The sequence below is a fragment of the Cydia strobilella genome, chromosome 2 (genome assembly GCF_947568885.1).
Source record: "Cydia strobilella chromosome 2, ilCydStro3.1, whole genome shotgun sequence".
NCBI lineage: Eukaryota > Metazoa > Arthropoda > Insecta > Lepidoptera > Tortricidae > Cydia > Cydia strobilella.
The window spans coordinates 2856158-2879255 of NC_086042.1; the positions used below are offsets into that span (position 1 = coordinate 2856158).

General features: G+C 35.1%; 1 protein-coding gene across 2 annotated transcripts; it reads right to left on the reverse strand.

Moving 5' to 3' along the window:
- Positions 1–193: 193 nt before the first annotated feature.
- On the reverse strand, positions 194–20508 carry LOC134755380 (AP-1 complex subunit sigma-2). Of its 2 annotated transcripts, none has more exons than XM_063691931.1 (5): positions 20328–20508; positions 19992–20170; positions 19386–19494; positions 18377–18514; positions 194–2075 (listed from the first exon to the last, which is right to left on the reverse strand). In XM_063691931.1, the coding sequence occupies exons 1-5, from the start codon at positions 20328–20330 to the stop codon at positions 2031–2033; spliced, it is 474 nt and encodes a 157-aa protein (XP_063548001.1). In that variant the 5' UTR covers positions 20331–20508; the 3' UTR covers positions 194–2030. The 2 variants fall into 2 exon arrangements, with proteins under 2 accessions (XP_063548001.1, XP_063548002.1); XM_063691932.1 differs by lacking the exon at positions 194–2075 and adding an exon at positions 2783–6271.
- Between the last annotated feature and the right edge of the window lie 2590 nt (positions 20509–23098).

Here is a 23098-nt window from a genome sequence, read left to right on the forward strand (position 1 = left end):
GTTACTAGAATCTAGGATACAGTTCTTATATTGGTTTAGGCCCAAGATTCGATTACACGGGTTAAAGAGATATGAGACTTGATATGGAATGTCGTCCGATCAATGAGAAACCTCTGAATGTAAATAGTTTTTTGGAGTATCACGATATCGTAACGATAAATTAACTTATTTACCCTTCAGAAGTTCCTTATAGATCGCGTGTTATCAGAAAAGTACCTACAATTTAGTCAGCCTCATTCTAAATGCTTAGAGCCGTCAGTAAACACCAAAATATCAGTTTTTGGGGCATTCATAATTCGAGTAACGTTATGAAAAAATATAATATTTGTTTTGGCACGAACCCCAGTTAAACAATTAAAACCGAAAGTTAGACAAGAATACTATTTCTTCATATAAATAAACTGGATCTAGAAACATCAGCATCAAAATATACCAATCGTCATATTGAATACAATATTACGCAAAGATTTCAATATTATATATGTCGTACACTTAAAACATTAATAAATACATATACTTAGTCGACATTAACAAATTCTAACAGTCAACTCAATATCCTTCCAAATGTACCCTTTGAACGCCAAGACGACGTGCCCGTGGCGCCATGAACGCTTATAAGTGCTATGGCGTACGTTGTCAAAGGGTTAATCCATTAATTACGTCACACGAATTTCGAGGTTTTTGACCCCTCCCCCTCCTTGTCACACTTGATCACATTTGGCAAACCCCTCCCCCCCCTGGTGTGACGTCACATTTCTTAAATGAAATCGGCAAATCAAATGAAGTATTATTATTAATTTATCAAAATATTTTTGACAAAAGAAATATTAGTAATTTTATAACCCAAAACAGATTAGGAAAGAAATTTAAACGATTAAAAACGATTATATTTCCAAAAACTTGTTATTTAACTGTACAGCGAATAAAATAAGTTAATGCGACGTTACAGTTAGCGACTCCCCCCTCCCCCTTGTCACAACATGTCACATCTTCTTGACCCCCTCCCACCTAAACGTGTGATGTAATTAATGGATGACCCGAAAGTAACCTTCAACGTTTCCAGTACAGTTTATATTTGCTAGCTTATGCCAGAAATATTGGCGTGTGCATGACGTTCTTGGGTTTGACGGCGTTCAAAAGGTTAAAACTAATGGAGCCTTGAATTTTAATACATACTCGTATAGCCATTTCATAATTAAAATATCTATCTTAAAATAAAATTAAGTACATTGCTGCTTGGTTACTAAACTAGGTGCTTTAAATGCAAGCTGCCATAACTTAAATACGTGTAAGCCAAACCTACAAGTAAATATAGCTAAAACTAAAATAGGCATTTGAGGTGACCTCTGAATCACATCTAGAATTTTTAACCTTTTCGCCGCCACGTCAATGAAGTAATAGTGTCATCAACGCCAAACCACAAAATTGCACGTAAACAAAATAACATATCAAGTCGTGGCGTGTGGGGCACGAAATGTACTGACTTTATATCAAGTCAATGGCGGCGAAAACGTTAATGGAAAATTAACATTGATCGTTATCAAGTTTTGCTTAGTTTTACAGATACAGGGGTCACCTGAATTGCTAATGGGCACACGTAGAACATACTGGATGATAAAACCAGGCCAATGACAAAGACTAAGATTAGTGAATGATCTGTGTTTTAGGACAAGACAAAAAAAACTAAGGTGGCTATTTGTAGTCGAGAAATGTCAAGAATATTTTGTAAATAAATCTATGTTTGGCAATATAGTTTGATAGTATTTTATTTACTAGCAGAGATGTGCCTCCCTAAGGCGTGTAAACTAAAACGAAGGAATAGAAAGATTCGCACGCTCCTAAGCGTGTACCTTCCTTACCTTCGGTAGCTCAGAGAAGCTATCTTCACTTCACAATATATATTTTTTGTTGTTTTCTTTCAGATTATGTATTTATGTTTTAAAATGCACACATAGATAAATAACTAACCAATCCATTATTGACTAAAACCCGGCGATGTTCTACGCAGCATCCGTCCTGATCACGCAGTTCTAGCCCAGCCCGTGGTCCTCGAAGAAGCCCTGAGGGGTCTCCTCCTGCAACAAGGGTCATCACTGAGCCAGGGTCGCTCGTGGCCGTGTTAGACCGAGCCATCGCTTTTCGGCGTACACAATATACAGACTTCAAAAGTTTGGGACAACCCTAGTTCGCTGGTAGTTAAGTTATTGAAAAGTCCGTTGAAACTATAAAAGTGACTGAATTCCTACCAGGTGCGTTTCGGGTCATGCGTAATGGGGGCTGACAGACAGACACAGATGGACGTGATGAATTTTTTAGGGTTCCCTTTTTTGCCACTTAACAGCCATTGGCTACGGAACTCTATTAGGGATCTTAAAGTTGACAAGAAAGTGCAAGATAAAAATAGAGTTGCCTTCGTCGAACCGATAATTCATTTGAAATTTGGTAAAGCATTACCTATAGGTACAATATTTAGATACCAATCAAGACACTCGATTGTAGCAAAATACTCTAAATGCAAAGTAGCTATCTACAGATTTACGTGCATGTTACGGAAAATTACCAAAAAGGTGCAATAGTTATCGGAAAATTTTACAAGAAATAAAGGAAGTTTCCATTTTGAAAGGAGGTAATATTTGTTACCCTTAGGAAATTGTGACAAGTTTCCGAAATTTCGCAAGTATATTGCAAACTTTACAACAACTCCGTGAATTCTTACTCGTTACTTACATCATAACAACTTACCTTTCGTAATTATTTTTAATATTAGCAATAAAAATCCCAGTATAGGTAAAATATTTATTAGAAGGGATAATAATACAAAAATAACAAACGTTTTCATCGATGTCTCGAGTGTACCTAAATCAAAATAAATGGAAAACCATTAGGATTTAGATACTCATCTTATGGATACATTACCTATGCTTAAGATTAAGGACGTAAAATTATACAATTGTATGTACCATTAGCCGCAAAAGTGCATGGCGACTATCAATGAATTCATTCATAATTTCTCCATGCAATTTCGCAGCTCACTGTATAGAGGGCTTAACCAAAATGACAATCGTTTGCAACGTAGCGAACGAAACGCCATCTGTCTCATGTAACTAGCACTAATATGAAAGAGTGATAGAGAGACAGCGTTTCGTTCGCTACGACGCAAACGTATGTCATCTTGGCTAGGCCACCTGATGTGCAAGTTTCCAAAATGCTTTAGCCTCCTAAGGCCCATACCAAATGAAAATGCGAAATTTGTCACTGAAATTTGAACCTATAGTGTAGGACATAGAGTTGATTTTGCATTGTTGGAAAATTGAACGAAAGAAAGCAAAAGCGACTGATCCAATTGTTTAGGATATAAATTTCATCGAACTGAAGAGGTACTATAGGTAGGACCTTAGGCCTTAGGAGGATAGGAAATTTCACAGGAAACAAGGTAAAACTTTTATTGTGGAAATGGAAACTTTTGATTCCTATACAAAATAAGAAGTTTCTGAAATTTTTCCAAATCAAAATTTCGCAATCACACATCAGTACAAAAATTGTCAGTTGAAGGTGAAGTGGCCCAAGGAAGTATTGTAAAATTTTGGCGAAAAAATGACATTGTTATACGTTTATACGATACATAAAATACATGAATTAGATTGAAAATTGAATCGACGACATAATATATTGGCCTACCTAATCTTAACATTTTAATTTTAAACCTTCTCAATTCCTATACAAAATGAACCTTCATAGCGAATTCTTGGCAGCATGAAATTGAGAAATTTATTCGCAACTCGGCGTTAATATTATTATTGTAAGACACCCTTGTTTACCATTGGAATACGGGTGTGTGACCGTAAAACCACAGAACTAAAACCTCTCAACTATGGTCCAAAATGATTTCCTATACCTTGTTTTGGGTGACAATTATTTGAATGATTCATAAATGATAGAAATGCCCCGGAAAAGCGTTGTTTTTGATACTTAAACACATATTGAAACTGTAGGCCATATATGTAGGTAAACAGGCCCTAAGGGAAGTGTACACGCTAGTAGGGGCCTTATCAGATAAAAATAAATCATTGATTATCTCCTATATGGAGTTAGTGAGAATACCGGTTCAGGAATGCACCCTTAAAATTAACGGACTTTAAAAAAACACGGTGTATTATTATTAATGAATGATTTTATACATTGATTCGGACAGTCACATTTATATACATAATTGTTATGAAATTCAGCACTGGTTTTTTGAAATAAACTAACCTAGCTTCCTAAAATTTATGTAGACACCTTTTATTACGTAACTCTTGTTTTGTGGCACAACGAGCAAAAAACATGTACCTATACAAAAAGTATACCTATAGTGTCAACAAAAAATAATTCTCTTTCATACCTAGTCTACATAAAATAAACACAAAACGTAAAATAACATAATTTAATAGGGAATATTACGCGAAACTGCGTAAGGGGCGCCTCTACCACAATCTGAGGGTCTATCGCGAAACAAGAAAATCGAAATTTCGTTATCTAACATCTCTGTCACTCTTGCATATTCGAGCGATAAAGATGCAGATAGCGAAATTTCGGATTCGGGTTTCCCGGTAGGTCCTCTGTAAACAAACCTTGATGCATCAATGTCATATTTTATTATCTCTCAAAACTTATCAAAAACCTGTTAAAGGTACAGTATGTATAAGGTACTCTATGGTTTACTAAAGGGGCTAGTGCTGCATTCTTGTGGCAGAACATTGTTGTAATACCCCCTATTAAGATAAAAACAATTCAAGTTTGGTAAGTGACTACAAGTCGTTACTACATATGATGAAAATAACAAGAATTTAAATTATTAATAAAATCTATTGGTCCATTACTTTACTTTTAATAAATCAATCAATTTAGTTACTTATGTAATATTTGATATCAACCAATTCAATTAGGTAAAGCTGAATTTTATTGATTGTACACCAATCAAAATTATTGTTTCATATTTAAAGTTTACTAGTGCAACTATAACTATATCGTAACGAACCCGAGTAAACAAATTAGATATAAATTGATTGATATGCAAATACACTCGGAATATACTCGAATTTGGAATAAAATAAATATTTGACGACGTCATTTAGTCATTCATGTAGATTTCAACTCTTTTCATCAGTCTCACCGTTCAAAGTTCACTTTAACTAATCATGATGGGTCAATCTGACAGCCAAGGTTACCCATGTCACAAATGAGATCAACCAATCATAAGTGAGATTATAGATCTCACTAGTGACACGGACTTTTCAGCAGAGAAAACCACATCTGAATAACATTAGTCATTTATATTTTCATTTGAACCACATTTTTTAAATATATGAAGTGGTTGCATTTTAAATACATATTACATGGCTTTAATTACCTTATAAAATGCTTTTATACAATCACTGGGAGAATAATATCGAAAATTCTTTAAAGACAAAAATATATAAAAATTCAACAATTTAACCTTTTCCGCCGCCATTGACTTGATATAAAGTCAGTACACTTCGTGCCCCACACGCCACCATTTGATATGGGTTATTTAAGTGTTACATATTTGTGGCACTATTTTTTTCATTGTCGTAGCGGCGAAAAGGTTATTTTCGACGATTATAGTTGGCTTTCCGCCGCCGCACGCTTTAATTAAATTATTTCTACATACATGGCAAGATACATTATAATAATTATAACAACCGTTTTTCTGTAGACACAATTTAGAAAGAAACATATAAATTACAACCCAATTATCTTGCCAAGTATGTGCAGAAAGCTTTTAGTTAGGCAAGGGTCATCAATTGCTTTAGAAATTACTTGTTGCTAATAAAGCACAATCCCGTGAACGACACTTTTTGCTCTAAATAACAAAAAAGATTAAATAATATCTATCGTTACAGACATGATCAATTAAGAATCTCTAAATAAAGCAATTGATAATCCTTTGATTCTAGTATTAGCAGTGGCGTAACTATACCTATGGCAAAGTGAGCTACTCGTAAATGCCACGGGGCATTGGCCTTAGAGGGACTTGACCTAATTTGACCAGGATACTGAGCATAGCTCCATGCCCGAATTCGATGAATTTACCCCGAACTTAAGTTGGCATGTTTACGCCATCGCCATTGATCGATTCGCTCTCCAATAAGAAAGGCGCGCAGCAAACAGTTTAGTCTTTGGCAATCCAACGGTGATGGAAGAATCTGGAAGTTTCCGGAGGCCCTCAGAGTAGCCCCACCTCGCGCAGCGCCGCGTCCACCGTCTCGTCCTAACACAAGCTGAATAAAGCAAGGGCGAATCCAACGCACCACGAACGGCACGAACTCACATACAATAAAAATGGGTGCAGTCAAAAATACCCACGCTACTAATATGCGCATAAAATATTCGTTTTCTAGATATTTTCGAATGCATTTGTAACGTTTTCTTAGATTTTAACTGCGGACGAACATTTTCTAGAGATCGCCTTGGGTTAAGTATAAGATTAATAAGTCATAACTGTGTTCCAATTCACGTTCCGTTTTCCGCAACACCCATTAACTATGGCAACAGAAACTCAGCTGTCAGAACAGATGTCATTGCTCCTAGAAAAAATGAAAGCTGAATTACAAAAACAAACGTTTCAAATAACAGAATCGATAACCTCAACAGTACTACTTAAAGTGGACGAGAAGATAAAGCCAATAATAGCGGAAAATGAAAAACTTAAATCCGAAGTGGAAGATTTACACAAGAAAATTAATATCTTGGATTTGAATGCCAGAAAAAACAACCTAATTTTGCACGGGATTCCAGAAGCTACAGATCAAAACACAGAAGACCTAAACGATCTGGTTATACAAACTATAAGCAAGCTGGAGGTGACATTAGAAAAAAGCGATATAAACAAAGTACAACGCCTCGGCAAAAAGACCGACAATGAAAAAATAAGACCCATCTTGCTGTCAACAACAACTTTACAAAAGAAAATACAAATACTCAGGAACAAAAAGAAAATGAAAGAAAGTACGTACATCACACAAGATTACTCAAAAGAAGAAATGGAAAAACGCAAGAAAAAAGCTAGTAATTTTCGCGAGAACGAAAAAAGAAAAAGATATTCAGAAACTCCAAGCCCCAGAGACCAACCTAGCACCTCCACGAAAAAAATCCCAAAAGTGGACGCATTCCAGCTTATGCGCGAACGAGCTTATTCAATCTCAGAAAAAAACACCTATCTCGACAACTAACTTGAAACGGAAACCAATACAAGAAAAACAACAACAAGCATACACCACAACAGAAAATATTCTACTCCCCAATCCGATTGGTCATCGTGGGGATGGCGACCAAAACCCTCCATCAAACATAAACAACACAGCGAAAGGAAAAGAAAACAAGCTCTACTTAGCAACATATAATGTTAGAACGCTGTTGTCATATGAACGTTTAATAGAACTCGAAGAGTCATTAGAAAAAGTAAAATATGATGTCATTGGTATGTCAGAGGTCAGAAGATTTGGAAATAAGATAGAAGAATACGAAAAATATATTTTGTGCTACATCGGCAACACACCAGGGAAGTATGGAGTCGGCTTTTTAATAAACAAATCTTTGAAGAAAAACTTGGAAAGTTTTAGAGGTATCACAGAAAGAGTATCTCTACTAGACCTCAACATTCAAGGACATAAAATAAGCATTATCCAAGCATATGCTCCCACAGAATCAGCAAGTGAAGATGAAATCAACAAGTTTTACAAAGATGTAGACAGAGCAATAGAATCCAGTTATAAGAATCTAATAGTTATGGGAGACTTTAACGCTAAAATAGGAAAGCCACTGCAAGAAGAACACATTATAACCAAGAAATATGGATACGGAGAAAGAAATGAAAGAGGTCAACTGCTAATAGACTTTGCTTTTGAAAACAAGCTCTCGGTGATCAACACTTTCTTTAACAAAAAACCAAATTGCAGGTGGACATGGCGCTCCCCAAATGGCAAATATAAAAATGAAATTGATTATATAATGACAAATCAACCGAAATTATTTACAAATATAGAAACACTCAACTTAAATTTTTCAACTGACCACAGAATGGTTCGAGGCACAATAATGTTAAAAAACCTCAAAAATAACAGGTCCAGATATACAAATATTCAGAATAACACTCTAAATACTGACAATGAAATAGAAACCTACAAGACAAACCTCCAACAACATCTACATACACAAGGAAACAATCAAAGTCAAGAATCTGTTCAAACCCACTATAATAAATTAATACACATCATCAAGGACAGTCTAAAACAAGCAAAATCGCCAAAAAAATCCACTACAAAACATAACATCTTAACAGAAAGAACTTTGGCACTGATACAGAGAAGACAACAACTACAAAAAATTTCAGGAAAATCTAGATCGGAAAAGAATGAACTCAGTGCTCTATATAAACTCACCAGTAAATATATAAAATCGGATTATAAGAACTACAGATTGAAGACATTCCAATCCTATCTTGATCAAGGCAAGGGTTTAAAAAAGGCATACAAAAAGCTGCAAACAAATAAAACCTGGATAGAAGGCTTAAAACAGTCAGGTGAAACAACACAAAACCGCACAGATATTATTACTATTGCTACCAACTTCTACAAAAAGCTATACAGTGCTACTCAAGACACAGAAAACAATAATGTTGAAACGGAATCATGCTTAAATCAAGTAAATCAGATACAACAAATTGATGAGGATGAGATCATTCAAGTTGTAAAAAAACTAAAATCTGAAAAAAGCCCCGGCTGTGACAACATAAGAAACGAAGATATAAAATTAGGAATTGAAATATTAGCTACTCCACTCGCATTTTTATTCAACTTAATACTAGAGACAGCAGAAACTCCCTCGCAGTGGTCAGAATCTGAGATTATATTATTATATAAAAAAGGAGACCCTAACGACATGGGCAACTACAGGCCTATAAGCCTCTTATCAACCTTATACAAAATCTTCACATCTATTATAGACCGCAGAATAAGCAAACAACTAGAAGAAACACAACCTGTAGAGCAAGCGGGATTCCGAAAAGGCTTCTCTACAATAGATCATATACACACACTCGAACTTGTTATCGAAAAGTACCAAGAAAAACGAAGATCCTTATACATAGCTTACATTGATTACCAAAAAGCATTTGATACAATCTCACATTCCAGTATCTGGCAAGCACTGAAAAGCCAAGGAGTAGAAAGAGAATATATAGCAATAATAAAACACATATATAAACAAAGCACAAGTAAAATCAAACTAGAGACAGCAGGCTGCAGCTTTCCCATAAAAAGAGGAGTTAGGCAGGGGGATCCATTATCGCCAAAATTATTTATTTCTGTACTGGAATCAGTTATAAGCCCACTAGACTGGAAAAATTATGGCTTAAAAGTCAGAGGAAGATGCCTTACACACCTAAGATTTGCAGACGATCTGGTCCTATTAGCTGAAACAAGTGCAAATTTACAATACATGATGGAAACACTCCAAGCAGCTAGTAAAAAAGTAGGCCTGGAGATCAACCTATCAAAAACCAAAATTATGACAAACAGCATAAAGAAAAATATCACCTTGGAAAATGAACCAGTACAGTATGTTGAACAGTATATCTATCTCGGCAAGCAAATCGGATTTGAAAGCAACAACAACGAGCTCGAGATAGAAAGAAGATCACGACAAAGCTGGAATAAGTTCTGGAGCTACAAAGAAATATTAAAAAGCAATATGTCAATTGAATTAAAAAGAAAAATAATGGACTCCTGCATACTTCCGTGCCTAACATATGGCTGCCAGACTTGGAAATTTACAAAAAAGGTCTCAAACAAAATCACTACATGCCAAAGAGCCATGGAACGCAGCATCCTAAAAATTAAAAAAATTGAGAAAGTTCGGCACACTAAAATAAGAAGTGTAACAAAAACTATAGATGCTTTGTGCTATGCAAAAAAATTGAAATTTCGATGGGCAGGTCATGTGGCACGACTCGAAGATGACAGATGGACATCTGAGATCACAAAATGGGGTGGCCCTCTAGGCAAACGACGTAGCGGCAAACCATGTACAAGATGGGACGAAGACATCAAAAAAACGTCTGGAAAAAACTGGATCCGAATGGCTCAAGACAGAGACAAGTGGAAATCGATGGAGGAGGCCTTCACCCAGAAGGGGTCTAACGCACAAAACAAGAATATATAAAAAACCTAAAACAAATTTCAAATAAAAATGTTTTCTTTATACAATACGAGTATATGTAACTAGGAAAACTCAGTGCTTAGAATAAAAGGCTTTTTATTTTTATTTTTTTATTTTTTTTTATTTTATTTATTTTATAACTGTGTGCAGAGACCTTCTATTCCTTTTCGAAGATTCACTCTTAAGATAACATATTGTACATAGGTATGTAGTTGTATCGGTCGGTCATTATTGTCATTAATATAACGATTTTTGTAGAAGAATAAAAAATGAAAATAATTATAGAAAAAAATATGGCATTAAAGTACTGGATACTAAATAAAAAAATATGGCATTAAAGTACTGAATACTAAACGCAGTAAACTTATGGTATACCACCACCATCATTTAATTCGAGTAATATCAATAAAATTTGAAAACACATAAAATGTTCTAAAACCTGAATACGTACGTACGTAGTAAATACGTAATATACAATACTTTTAAATACAAAGGTATATCATATTAATAACATTCACCAATGAACATGCTTGTTTAATACATAACATTTTCTGCAAATTAAAAGAAGAGTAGATGTCACTACATTATTCCCTTATACTTTTTACAAGTTCTTTGCTAAATATAAAGGTCACTATGGTTAAGTCTGGCATACGATACGGTTAAGTGTGGCTGGCCTTCACACTGGGCCTGTCTACAAACTGATTAGTGTTTATTGCGAGTTCGTACATTTGCTACTTGCTACTTGAATTTAGTGGCAAATGTATGAACTCGCAATAAACACTAATTAATGTGTAAATAGGTCCAGTGTGAAATCCATGCCAGCGGTGAGCGGCAGCCATAGGTTGGAGCGAGACACAGCGATCGGACCTTTCGTTCCCACCTATGGCCGCCGCTGCCGCCGCCGCGCGATATCGTGGCCGGGCCGTTACGCCGTATTGACATTACTTCGCTGTCTAATATGTGCATACTGTACAAGTGCGAAAGAGATGTTTATGGTATAAAGATGCCGCTGTGATTAAAGATCTGCGTATTAGGTAATGTGTTAAACATCTAAGGACATCTAATGATCTTTTAATTTAAGCAGCTGATTGTTCAGATCGCTTGTTAACCACCACCAGGTTGGGGGGTCTACTGCGAAAATGGAAAATCATATACACGGTGGCTAAAAAATAAGTGCATTCCCGTCGCCAGGGAGGTTTTGGGATTATACTGAGCAACTTTTACTATGGGACAGACCCGGAAATCGCGAAATTTTTTTTGGATGTTTCATACATTTTGGCTGGTCCATTTTCTATGTGAGGGTAATTTTCTCAGCTTGTATAATCACAAAACCTCCCTGGAAACGAGAATGCACTTATTTTTAGCCACCCATTTAATTAGATGATCCTCGAATTTCGATATTCGCGGCAGGCCCCTTAGGACAGGAAAGCCCGTAGCATGAGTTTGGTTTATAAAGTGCAAAAATGCAGCAAATATTACAAGTCAGCTAGTCTGATATCCCTAAGACACAACATTCAGTTGCATTCATGAGACAATATTAAGAGATACTGTTCCTCTTATAGAAAGAAAACGAAGAATTCTCCTCATTCAGTGTCTTTATTTACATAGCCTGACAAGATGCTATTTGGTCCTGAGATAGTGTCGTCACAAGAAGTTTACATACGGCAAATATGTGCGTGCGTCATGTATATACATATTTATTTGTATACCCAGTACCCGTCATTTACAACGAGTAATTTCAATTATTAGAATGCTATTACGCAATCCTTCATCATTTTAATAACAAAACTTCCGTGAGACACAGACATATTAAATATATTAAACACGTGAGTGACCCGTTATTAATATATTTAATATGCCTTCATCATTTTATTGACGTAAATGTTTTATTTTGTTCAAAATATTTTTAGTTTCATCTTTGACACTTTTTTTGGCATTTTTGTGGTAAAAATAGTTTATATTTGTAAAACCTACCTTTTTGTTAACAAAGCGTGACATTTGATGACTTTCAGCGTCTGTTAATAGTCTCATTTCCAGTTAATTAATTTAGTATAAATATTATAGGGACATTCTTACACAAATTGGCTAAGTCCCACGGTAAGCTCAAGAAGGCTTGTGTTGTGGGTACTCAGACAACGATATATATATATAATACCTATAATACAAATACATAGAAAACATCCATGACTCAGGAACAAATATCTGTGTTTATCACACAAATAAATGCCCTTACCGGGATTCGAACCCAGGACCATCGGCTTCACAGGCCAGACCGGTCGTCAAAAGTATGTACCACTGAAAATCCGCAACATGGCGAAGGTCAAATAAAATCTTGTCAGGATGCTTGCTGGAGATGGTGAGTAATGGTAACTAAAGTTAGGGCTGGCTTATTTTCCTATTCCTAACCAACTCATGCCACGGCAGAGGTAAGGTGCATGCAAGAAAACAGAGTTTTAAGTTGAAATAAATGTATTTCGACATCTCATTACAGCAAATGCATGAACAGCGAGAATATAAGACACTGTTTTACCGAGTGATACAGACAGACGAACAAGCAGCAATGATAAATCACACTCAAATTACAAATGACTGAGATGCTTTAAAAAAAATAATGTAAATATAAAACAGTAAGTATATTTAAACATGTATCTTACACGCCGACTGAAATAGTTCAGTTTTTTAAACTTTTAAAAATTATACCATTTTTCTACCAAAACCAACAAATGAATCTATTTGAAATAAATTCAGTATTGGTCATATATGTTATCATTTTTATCCCAGTAGAACAGTGTACTGGAATACATTAATAATACCTACCGATCAGTTAAACAAAACTACACATAAATATAAAGCATACTGACATATACTGTTCGTTACATTTATTAAATATATACAGGCCCAGAACACAACAGGGAACACGTAAATCACTTTAAGATTCCCCGTATTGTATAAATTTTAACATTTTGGACAAAAAAAAACTTTAATGTGAGCAAATGGCACAAAGTACTAATTAGTATCATTAGATTTCTCTAAAAAGTTGCATGTAATTAAAAAAAATGTGTCTTACGTGAGATCACAAATGAGATTAGATGAGACTGGTATTTAATATCTTATGTACTTAGGTATAAGATTCTATTTTAGATCATAAGACTCTAGTTCACATTTTCCATGTATCCTGGGACTCACAAATAAATATTTATTACACTATAAATAAGATCTAAATTCCACATTCATTTACTTAGTTATGTATAATGTTTATGAATATATGTATCGCTAATACATTTGTATGTGTATGATGCCTCTCAATGTAAATGTACAAATAATAAAAAGGAAATAAACATAATAAATACCAAACAATTATCTATCTACATCTTATAGAGCTGATTAATATGTATGCATGCAAAAAAAAATCTTCCGAGAGTCAAAAGTTCTTGTCACTAATGACTAATAATGAGTAATGAGACATGATGGCACAATTGAGATTGCATTTTCTTTAAAAGTCCGTACGATACGATATTGTGTTGATTTTACTCAACTTATTTTTGCTATTTTAGAATAGCTACTTTTAGATGTACACTGTGCGCGTTTTTTTTTTCAGATAATCTACGGACTCTTAAAGCAATCGGAATGAATAGATGACAAACATGTCATCTTTCCAAAGAATGATATGAATGGTATCTCAATGAGGCTCTACGTAAAAATCTCTAGAAAATTGATAAGTATAGCACACAAGTCGAGACAGTCGACGATCTCAAATAATCTCAACTGTCAGAAGATTGAAAATATCAGGAATGAAGCTATGCGAAGAAGATTGAAAATAACAGGAAATAAGCGAAGCATACCGGTCTACAGAATACAGACTGAGGGGTTTGTGTCCTGCGGGTCAGTGCAACAGTCCATCGTTCAGGTCCTGGCATGCGTACGTACACCAAACAGGATTGAGTGCAGGGTACCACCACGTAATATCCGTATGTTACTTTACAAACCTCAGTATATTGTAAAGTAAGGACGCAAAGCATGAACAATTTCGTATATTAAATATATTAAACAGGGTCACTCACGTTTATAGCAATCAACTTTATAACCGTGAGTGACCTGAGACACAGACATATTAAATATATTAATAACGGGTCGCTCACGTATTTTAAGTCGAAAAACGCTCGACATGTTTCACTCAAAAAATACGTGAGTGATCCGTTATTAATATATTTAATATGTGAGTGACCTGGTTTAATATATTGAATATGTCAGTGCCTCACGGAAGTTTTGTTATTAAAACTTCGTACATTAACCTATATATCGCACGCGCGTGATTTTATTGCTGTGCAGTCAATGACACTGCGAGCGGGATAGCCATATAACTATGCAGTTGCGATAGATATAGGAATAGGCGGGTCAATGTACAGTCACGCTCCGTGATTGTTGAACAATTTAAGGTTCTAGCTAAACTGGACATTTCATAGCGTAAGTATTGAACAACCAATTTAGCTAGGACCCTAAATGATTTAACAATCACGAAGTGTGACCGTACGATATTATTCGTGCCTAACGTCCATACTTTAGAACTACGATAGAACTAGTTATCTGACGTAACATACGTTATGTGTGGTGGATAATGCCGCGTTTGCCTCTTTGCCGGACTTGTAAAACAACGTGTTAATAATGCATTATAATGTTATGCTTCGTTTTGAAAAAAAATAATATTGATTCACAAAATTGAGTTAATTTTGAGGCCGTCCGACAAAGAGCAACCAAGTCACTCCGCCATGAAACGCAAGACAAATTTCGACACGAATTGTGATATTTTCAATTATATTGCGATTTTTATGTAAACGAATAAGTAACCAAACCATTTAATATAGCCGTTAGTTTTGAACTTCCAAAGTGAGAATACTAAATGGTAAATACACTGTTATGTGTGTAGTTTTCGCAATATAAAATCTACTCTAAAAATCTCTAATTGGCATGCCTCGACTTAATTTCGTTACAATAAAGACTATCGAAAATTATTTTTTTGGTAATGAAATAATTTATAAGTCACTTGGTGTTTAAGAATAAATTTAAAAGTTATTCCTAAGCACCAAGTAACTTTGTTACTAATACCGAACGGATTAGATTTCGGGCGTGAGTGACTTGCGCGGCTACAAAAGATTTTATAGCATTAAAACAAATATAGACAGTTTTCACACGTATAGAAAGAAGAAAGACGTATAAATGTCCTGCATATTGAATAATTATAAGTCTAGTAATTATTCAAAGTTTAATAAAATTGTATAATTAGATTAATTAGCACATTAGTATTTCTCTATTTATTTTTGTATATTGAGATATTTAAGTTTAAGTTCGATTTAAATACTTTTAATGTATAGGCACTATATAAGCATTATAGTAATTAATATTATGTTGCCATAGTTGTAGGGGCGATATTTAAGCGAATCGTCTAAAAAGTTGAAAGTAGCTTCAATGAGGTTTTACTAAGATTTTGTTATATTATAGTGTTTGTAGTTTTAAAACTTAAACGGGACTTAATCGTGTGCACTTACAGACAGGGACTCAGCTTGTGATCACGAACATAAAGTCAAGTTCGAAACGTCAGGCCAAAAAATAAACAATCGTGTATAGTTTAAATCAACTTATAGTGTTGGTACTTATATAAAATTGTGTAGGGTTTTCAGACGACTCGCTTTGTGGGTTTATTATATTATTACTGGGCAATATATGTGTCACTTAACTTAAAACTCGGGTAAATCCATTCGACCCACTTAGCAAATATCTACCCTATTACCGTTTATTTAAAACCAAAATAGCATAATCTGACAGATGGATTTACCCGAGTTTGCGACTCATATAGTCATTAGTCATTAGATCAGAGTTTGAATACTGTAATTTTATATTTTAAATATTCGATATGTAGAAGTATTAGTAGTAATTTTAATTTGATATGTGTGCAATAATTGAGTCAAAATTGGAATATCTCTATTTCTCTCTGTCAATTAAAGTAAGAGTTTGGGGGTCCTTCAGTGTTTAGAACAAGGACTTGTGTTGTATAACTAAGAAAAGGCAGTGCTCCTACCTAAATATAAGTGACGGTTAACAACTACGAAAGGCACTACTGAGGCCACTGTCCTATTACTGGTCCATTTTATATTCTAATTTAATCATTTAACATTAAACCTATTCGTTATTCAGCAAGACGGACTAGATTGTAAATTGTGACTATTTAAAGAGTTGTTTGACAGTTAAATTTAACGATACCTATGTTATTACGACTTAAAGACAGCAGGGCTTTATTTTAATTTATTTATAAAATGTTCATTGTTTAATATTTAATACATTAAAGACAGTCCAGGCCTTGCACTAGAGTTTTAAATGTGTTTTATAGGAATGTCACGATAAAACGGCTTTTTGATTCTAAAAATCGGTGGAGGGATTCTTTGCCATACATTTTCCCATAAGACATATTACTTGTATCCTTTTAAACAGATACAACATGATATGTCTTGAATGTTGATAGTCTTATTTTACTTTAAAGTGTAATTTTGAACCTGTAATTTGAAAAACGGGACTTAAGATGCTTGCTACGAAATGTCATACAACTCTTGTGAATTAACTATGATAGTTTAATAGGAATGTCATTTACGACTAGTGTATAAACCATACTAATATTACAAAAATCCGAACCTAGTCTAAAAGTAAAACACTGTAACAGGATAGGACATGTTAGAGCTAGATTTCACTCTAACATGTATCCCTTTTGGACTTACAGCAAGATACAGTGTAGCCTGCTTGAGATTTTTTAGTCACAAAACCTAAAAACTTAACACTATTGATGTGTAATAAATGACTTAATTTGTCACATAAATATATCTCAATAATTAAATATCAACCTTAATTAAATATTGCAATAAAAATGAGCAAAATTAATAGAGCATTGTGGTTAATAATGTCGGTATTTTTTCTGATATGCTTCTTCAATATCAAATACTTTTACAATCTGATTATATAGTATTTTAAGTACTAATTCATTTTTCATTTTAATTTTTCATTTTCATTTTCATTAGCTCTGCTGGAAATTATTTTATTAAAATGGGCGCTTTTATTAATTTACAAATGAAAATGTTGTAGAGAATACCAAGAAAAAATACTGTTATTACCATTCAATATGAGCAGTGAAGTAATTTCGTTGTCATAACAATAATAAATAAATGATAGTAGGCACAGAAATTACACATTCCGATTCAAGAAGTTTTGACTTGTTGTGGCTCCCATGTATTCACTAAGATATCACCATTATGATATAATTTAAAAATAAAGCCCAAAACACACTATTTCAATCGCTTTGAAATCACTCTAGTATATGATAAATCATGATTTATAATTTGAAAAATATCCAGTGCTTTGAAACATAAACATAATCAAAGACCAAGGGAGTTGCCAGAGGGGAGCATACCAAATATTACCTAAGATATATGGCCCTCCTCCCCTCCACTAGGCTTTTGGCAATATCCACTTGCCTCCCTAGCCTATAGTCTGGCGCTCATGTCAAAGACACTTGAGATACTCAAAACAGAAGTATTATTCCAACATACTATCATTTACATCATATATATTAAAACGGGTCACTCACGCATGTTAATCGCTCGAAACATGTCGAGATTAAAACTATGAAAACGGATTATATCGCGTATTGAATTTATAATACATCCAGACATTTCGAACCCTTTACAGCGTTCGTGGTCAACGGGTGACGAACGCTGTAAAGGGTTCGAAACGTCGGGATGTATTATAAATTCAATATACGCAATATAATCCGTTTTCATAGTTTTATTTCATGAGTAACTATCGCGGTAACCGAAGACAATATTATGTCGGGATTGTCGAGTGATTTCCGAGTTTTCCGACATAAAATACGTGAGTGACCCAGTTTAATATATTTAATATGTCCGTGTCTCACTTAAGTTTTGTTATTAAAATGTGACGTTTTCAACCAAAAGGTACCACATTGTCGCTTGTCGATAAGGTTGATTTCGAATTGAAGCTATATGGAAATAGCGCCTTATTGACAACCGACAATAAGTACCCTTTAGGTTGAAAATGGCACAAATACTGTCATTTGTTATGGATCCGTTCACACAAGCTCATTGTCCTGGCTACTAACCTCCTGCAGAAGATCCTGTGCAGCGATGGCCTTCAGCACGTTCTTCTTGCTGGTCTCCTGCAGCTCCCCACCGAGCACCAACTCATCAAGGATGAAGTAGGCTTTCTCGAAGTTGAAGATTATGTCCAGCTCGCATACCTGAAGCGAGTGATTAATATTTTGTATCCTACTGTAGAACTAGCACAGGGGTGGCGCGACAGTATCTCGCCCGCGAGATACACTACCTGTCTTTTTCTAACTGTATTAATTAGAGAGGGACGGGTAGTCTATATTTCGCGTCTAAACTGTTAAAGATTTCCTATTACATTAAGTAAAGTGGAAATTTAAATCAGAGTCCAAACAGTTGGAATGTATTCACAAGTATAAGCATGCAAAAGTTTGCTTGACATTTTAAATAAAATAAATTCCTGTATTTTCTTTTTTAATAGGTTTTTTATGCCCTAGCAATTTATGGACTTCCCAATAGAACTCTGATATTACAAATAATTTGTAATACAAATAATTCATCCTTTTCACAGCTAAACAAACTATTGAAAGCAGGGATCAGAACCACTTTTTTGCAAAAACTTCGAAAATTTTATATATTTCGAATTATTTTATACTCCAAATGTAGGGCTCAGTTGTGTTTTTAGGACTTCGTATTATTGGATTGCCTGATTAGAAATGAAATAATTAACAAAGAACGAAAAAATACCGGTTTCGTTCCCATCCAAAAAATACCAGTATCCGATCCCCGATTGAAAGTCCATTCCCAAAAATAATGGATGTGGATGAAGTTAATGGGTGTAAAAAACCGTCCAAGTGCGAGTTGGACTCACGCACTGAGGGTTCCGTACTTTTTAGTATTTGTTGTTATAGCGGCAACCGAAATACATCATCAGAGAAAATTTCAACTGTCTAACTATCATGGTTCATGATTTACAGCCTGGTGACAGACAGAAGGACAGCGGAGTCTTAGTAATAGGGTCCCGTTTTTACCCTTTGGGTACGGAACTCTAAAAATGCTTACACTGCCAAAGTATTTATCAAGAAGCTCGACATAGCGGTGGATGAGCTCCAGAGTCAGCAGCTCATTGTCCTCCTGTTCCATGGCGCAGCAGAAGTACAGGGACGCATATCTGAGGATAACGATTTATTGTTCATAAAATGCTCATCAGAACCCAGCCAAAATATAAACTAATATCAGACCTAGATATACCTCATGTCATTGTATGTGCAAAGTTTCATTACAATCGAAACATTGTTTTAAAATGAGAACACTCCGTTTGTATGGGAAGGTGAAATTCGGCCGAGCTTGCCAGAGACTTATGGCTCTACAAATAAGATCATGTCAGATATTTTTGAAGCCTTGGTTGTGTAACTTGTGTAACATATTATTGCAGGTGACTGTACAGGTGTTTTTTTTAGCATTAAAAAGAATGTAAGCGATCTTGACAAGTCTTTTTATTGAAAAACACTTGTAAAATAAGTCACAGGAAATATGTAATAATTATAAATCATATACGATCATTTGCATTATTTTGTTATCATAAGTAATAGTGACTAATTTTAAAAAAGCGTTTTTCAATAAAACCTGATCTTTCTCTAACACTAGGTACATAAAGCATCCACTGACCTCTTATATACTACTTTGACATCTTTCCACTCGAGAAAGGAGCACATTTTCGGCTTCCGCGCCAGCACTGTGGTGATAAGCTCACGGGTAATTTTCTTCTTCAGTTTATCAGGGTGGGCCACGTACCATTTCTGTAGGCGTAACTTGCCTTGCCGACTAAATAGGAGCATAAATTGCATCTGAAAACATTAATAAATTCATAGACACAACTATTTTCTAATGGGACACATACAAGGAATGTTTGCAATGTTATTTGGTAAGCGCATGTAGCAAAAATAAAAACAAAATTGTTAGGAATGTGTAAAATTCTCAAAAAAAAATGTCACGGATACGTACCATCTTACTTAGTTTGTCTTAACGTTACTTCTAAAAGCTTTAAGGAATGTCTAGACAAAATCAGTAATTTATAACTGGATATTACAATAAATCACACAATGAATCCAACTTTTTTACAATAATATAAAGTTACTCAGTCAGTAAAATGAAAAATTACTTTTTCATTTTCAATCTTGTTCGATCGCTTTGGATCGCTTGACATCATTTTTACAAGACAGATTAGACCATAGACATTTTTTTTATTCGTCCTTCTGGACAGGCTAAGACCATAGGCCATACTGCATTAGACCATAGACATAGTATATGCAACATAGACCTAGCATTACATAGACCAGCTATACGCGTGCGCCCGTAAGGGATAGACATAGATGACGTCATAAACGTGGGGATACCATATTGGTAAAAATTACCCCAATATTTGATATCACGTTGGGGCGATTACCCTGGAGGCAAAGTTAGCTTGTTTGACGGTATTAAAAAAATGTTAAATAAAATGTCAATGGGCCGTTCTTTTTAGGCGTATAAACAATGAAATACCTCCTATAATTCGCGCAGGTGGTACGAAACTAAACATGTTTAGTAAATAAAACGTAAAATAAAATCTATTATGGGTTTTAATTTAAAGAAATCACAAATCGCAATCACACCAATTAATGTACACCACATTTAATCTTCACAACATTTGTTTATTTATTTTTTGGAATTAGAAGTACGAAAAAACTTCGAGGTCAAAATTACCCATAAAATTATGTTATTTTCATCTGGTATCCCTAACATGATTGTTATGCAGCTAAATTAAGAAGAAGTTTAAAAATGGCTGACCTCAGACTCCTACCTACCTACGTAATTTGGGCGGATAATTTTACAAATAATGTTTTGTTAATTTGCGTAAATAATTGTGATATTTTTATTGAAATCGTTTGATTCTACATTGCTTTGAGTGTATCGTAATTTTACGATGTTATTTTCACAGAGGAAGGTGTAAAATACCGTACTTACGTGTGAAAGGTTATGATCTCATATTTTTGCTCAGAGCGGCTATTACAGCCGATTACAAAACAATTCACCAGTATTTTATCAAAGTTCAAGCATTCAAAACGCTAACCATCACTATATTTCATAAGAGAAAGCACAATTTCATACAAAACAACGATAATCAAACAAGCAACGAACAAACATGACATGTCACGTACTTATTTGTTTGCCACAACCTCGGTTGTGGCAGCGGTGGAAAAGTGAAACTATGACAAGGACAAACAATAACAGCGCTTTCTCTGCTACTCCTACTGAAAGATACATAAGACTATCCCGTTCGGTCATTTTCCCCCACCCCTCATGACCGATCCAGTTATACTAGATTCATGATATGCAAGTAGTTATAGTTTGTCAAAGGACTGTGTCATTTCAAACATAGACAGAGAGAATCATACTATCTTTGTCTTACACTAGTACTAGCGCCCAAGAGAAAAGGATGTCGCGACGCTCTCATAATGAACACTATAGACAAGCAAATATACTAGACTACCATAATAGTCCAGAACTCCGCGACAATAGGAATAAATGGTATTGTATGTGAGTGTTGAGGAGTGGTTAGTCCTACCTCACAGTCCAGTTGTAGTCTTGATAATCTGCTTCGCTCATCTGCCTTATGCACCATCTGTGGTTAAAAGGGTTTATATGAAATGACGCATCACTAAGTGTCTACCACTAAGTATGAGAGTTTAAACCTCTATCTTTTATGTCTATATGTTTCTAAGGATGATGGCATCTTCCATCAATCATAAATAAGTGTCAAATGATATCTATTAGCTACTATAACATGTATGAGTACCCTCTCACTAGACCGGATGAAGGCTACCAAGTGCCATAGCTGCACATTTACAATCATAAGGGGGGCGCCTGGCGGCCGAAGCCGCCACCCTTTCGTGCTGATAAAGGAATACATAGCGACCGTAGTCACCTCTGCACTCCTGCACAAGATAAAGGAGAACCTAGCAGCCAAAACCACAGAACTCCTAGAGCCGGCCACACTGACGAAGGAGACGCCAGCAGCCGAAGCCACCTCTCTCCTACATAATCTATAAATTACCTAGTCCGCCTTACCTAAGATGGGCTCCAAAGAACTTCCACGACCTTCATCGTGAACTCATAGGTACAAACTTACTGGATCCACGGATTACCGCGTGGCAACCAGCAAGATGGCTATTAAGTTATAAATCAAGATAATTGTACAATAGTATAAGACAATAGGTACAAAGCAGTAAACACTTAGCTTTCAGGTAAACCAGCCCATGTGGTCACCGACTCTGCGCGTCGCCTTTCTTGGCTTCTTGATAATAACACTTGATAGCACACATTATATCAGATCACATTATTAGATCTATCTTCTTCTTCTTCTAATGAGAGAATGGCCGGTTATTACCCAAATATGAACTTTTGTCTCATCGAAATGTTAAACCATAGACAATATCTTATTTAAATCTTCGCGACACTGTCGAACCGATCCGACTTGACTCGATCGGATCGACTGTCGCGACACTGCCGACTAGACAGGAAAAATGACGATTTATAGATAGATATTCAATTTTGATTACGTTCTTTCTCTCTATCCATTGTCTTAAGGTCTAGGATCTTTCCTCTTTAACTGACCTTAACTTTATCGTCATCAAGTTTCCATTTACTTGTAGCTTCCTCTAAGTGTAGTAAAGTTGGGATAATAAGTCTCAGTCAGCTTTATTAAGTATGCTTATTTACTTACTTACATATTCCGT

What these genes read in the sequence shown, in the direction of transcription:
- LOC134755380 (XM_063691931.1), bottom strand. An exon ending in TTGATAAATACTTTGGCAGT is followed by an intron (nt 18,515 to 19,385) that starts GTAAGCATTTTT and finishes CACTCGCTTCAG; the next exon opens with GTATGCGAGCTGGACATAAT. An exon ending in CACAGGATCTTCTGCAGGAG is followed by an intron (nt 2,076 to 18,376) that starts GTTAGTAGCCAG and finishes CCCTTGTTGCAG; the next exon opens with GAGGAGACCCCTCAGGGCTT.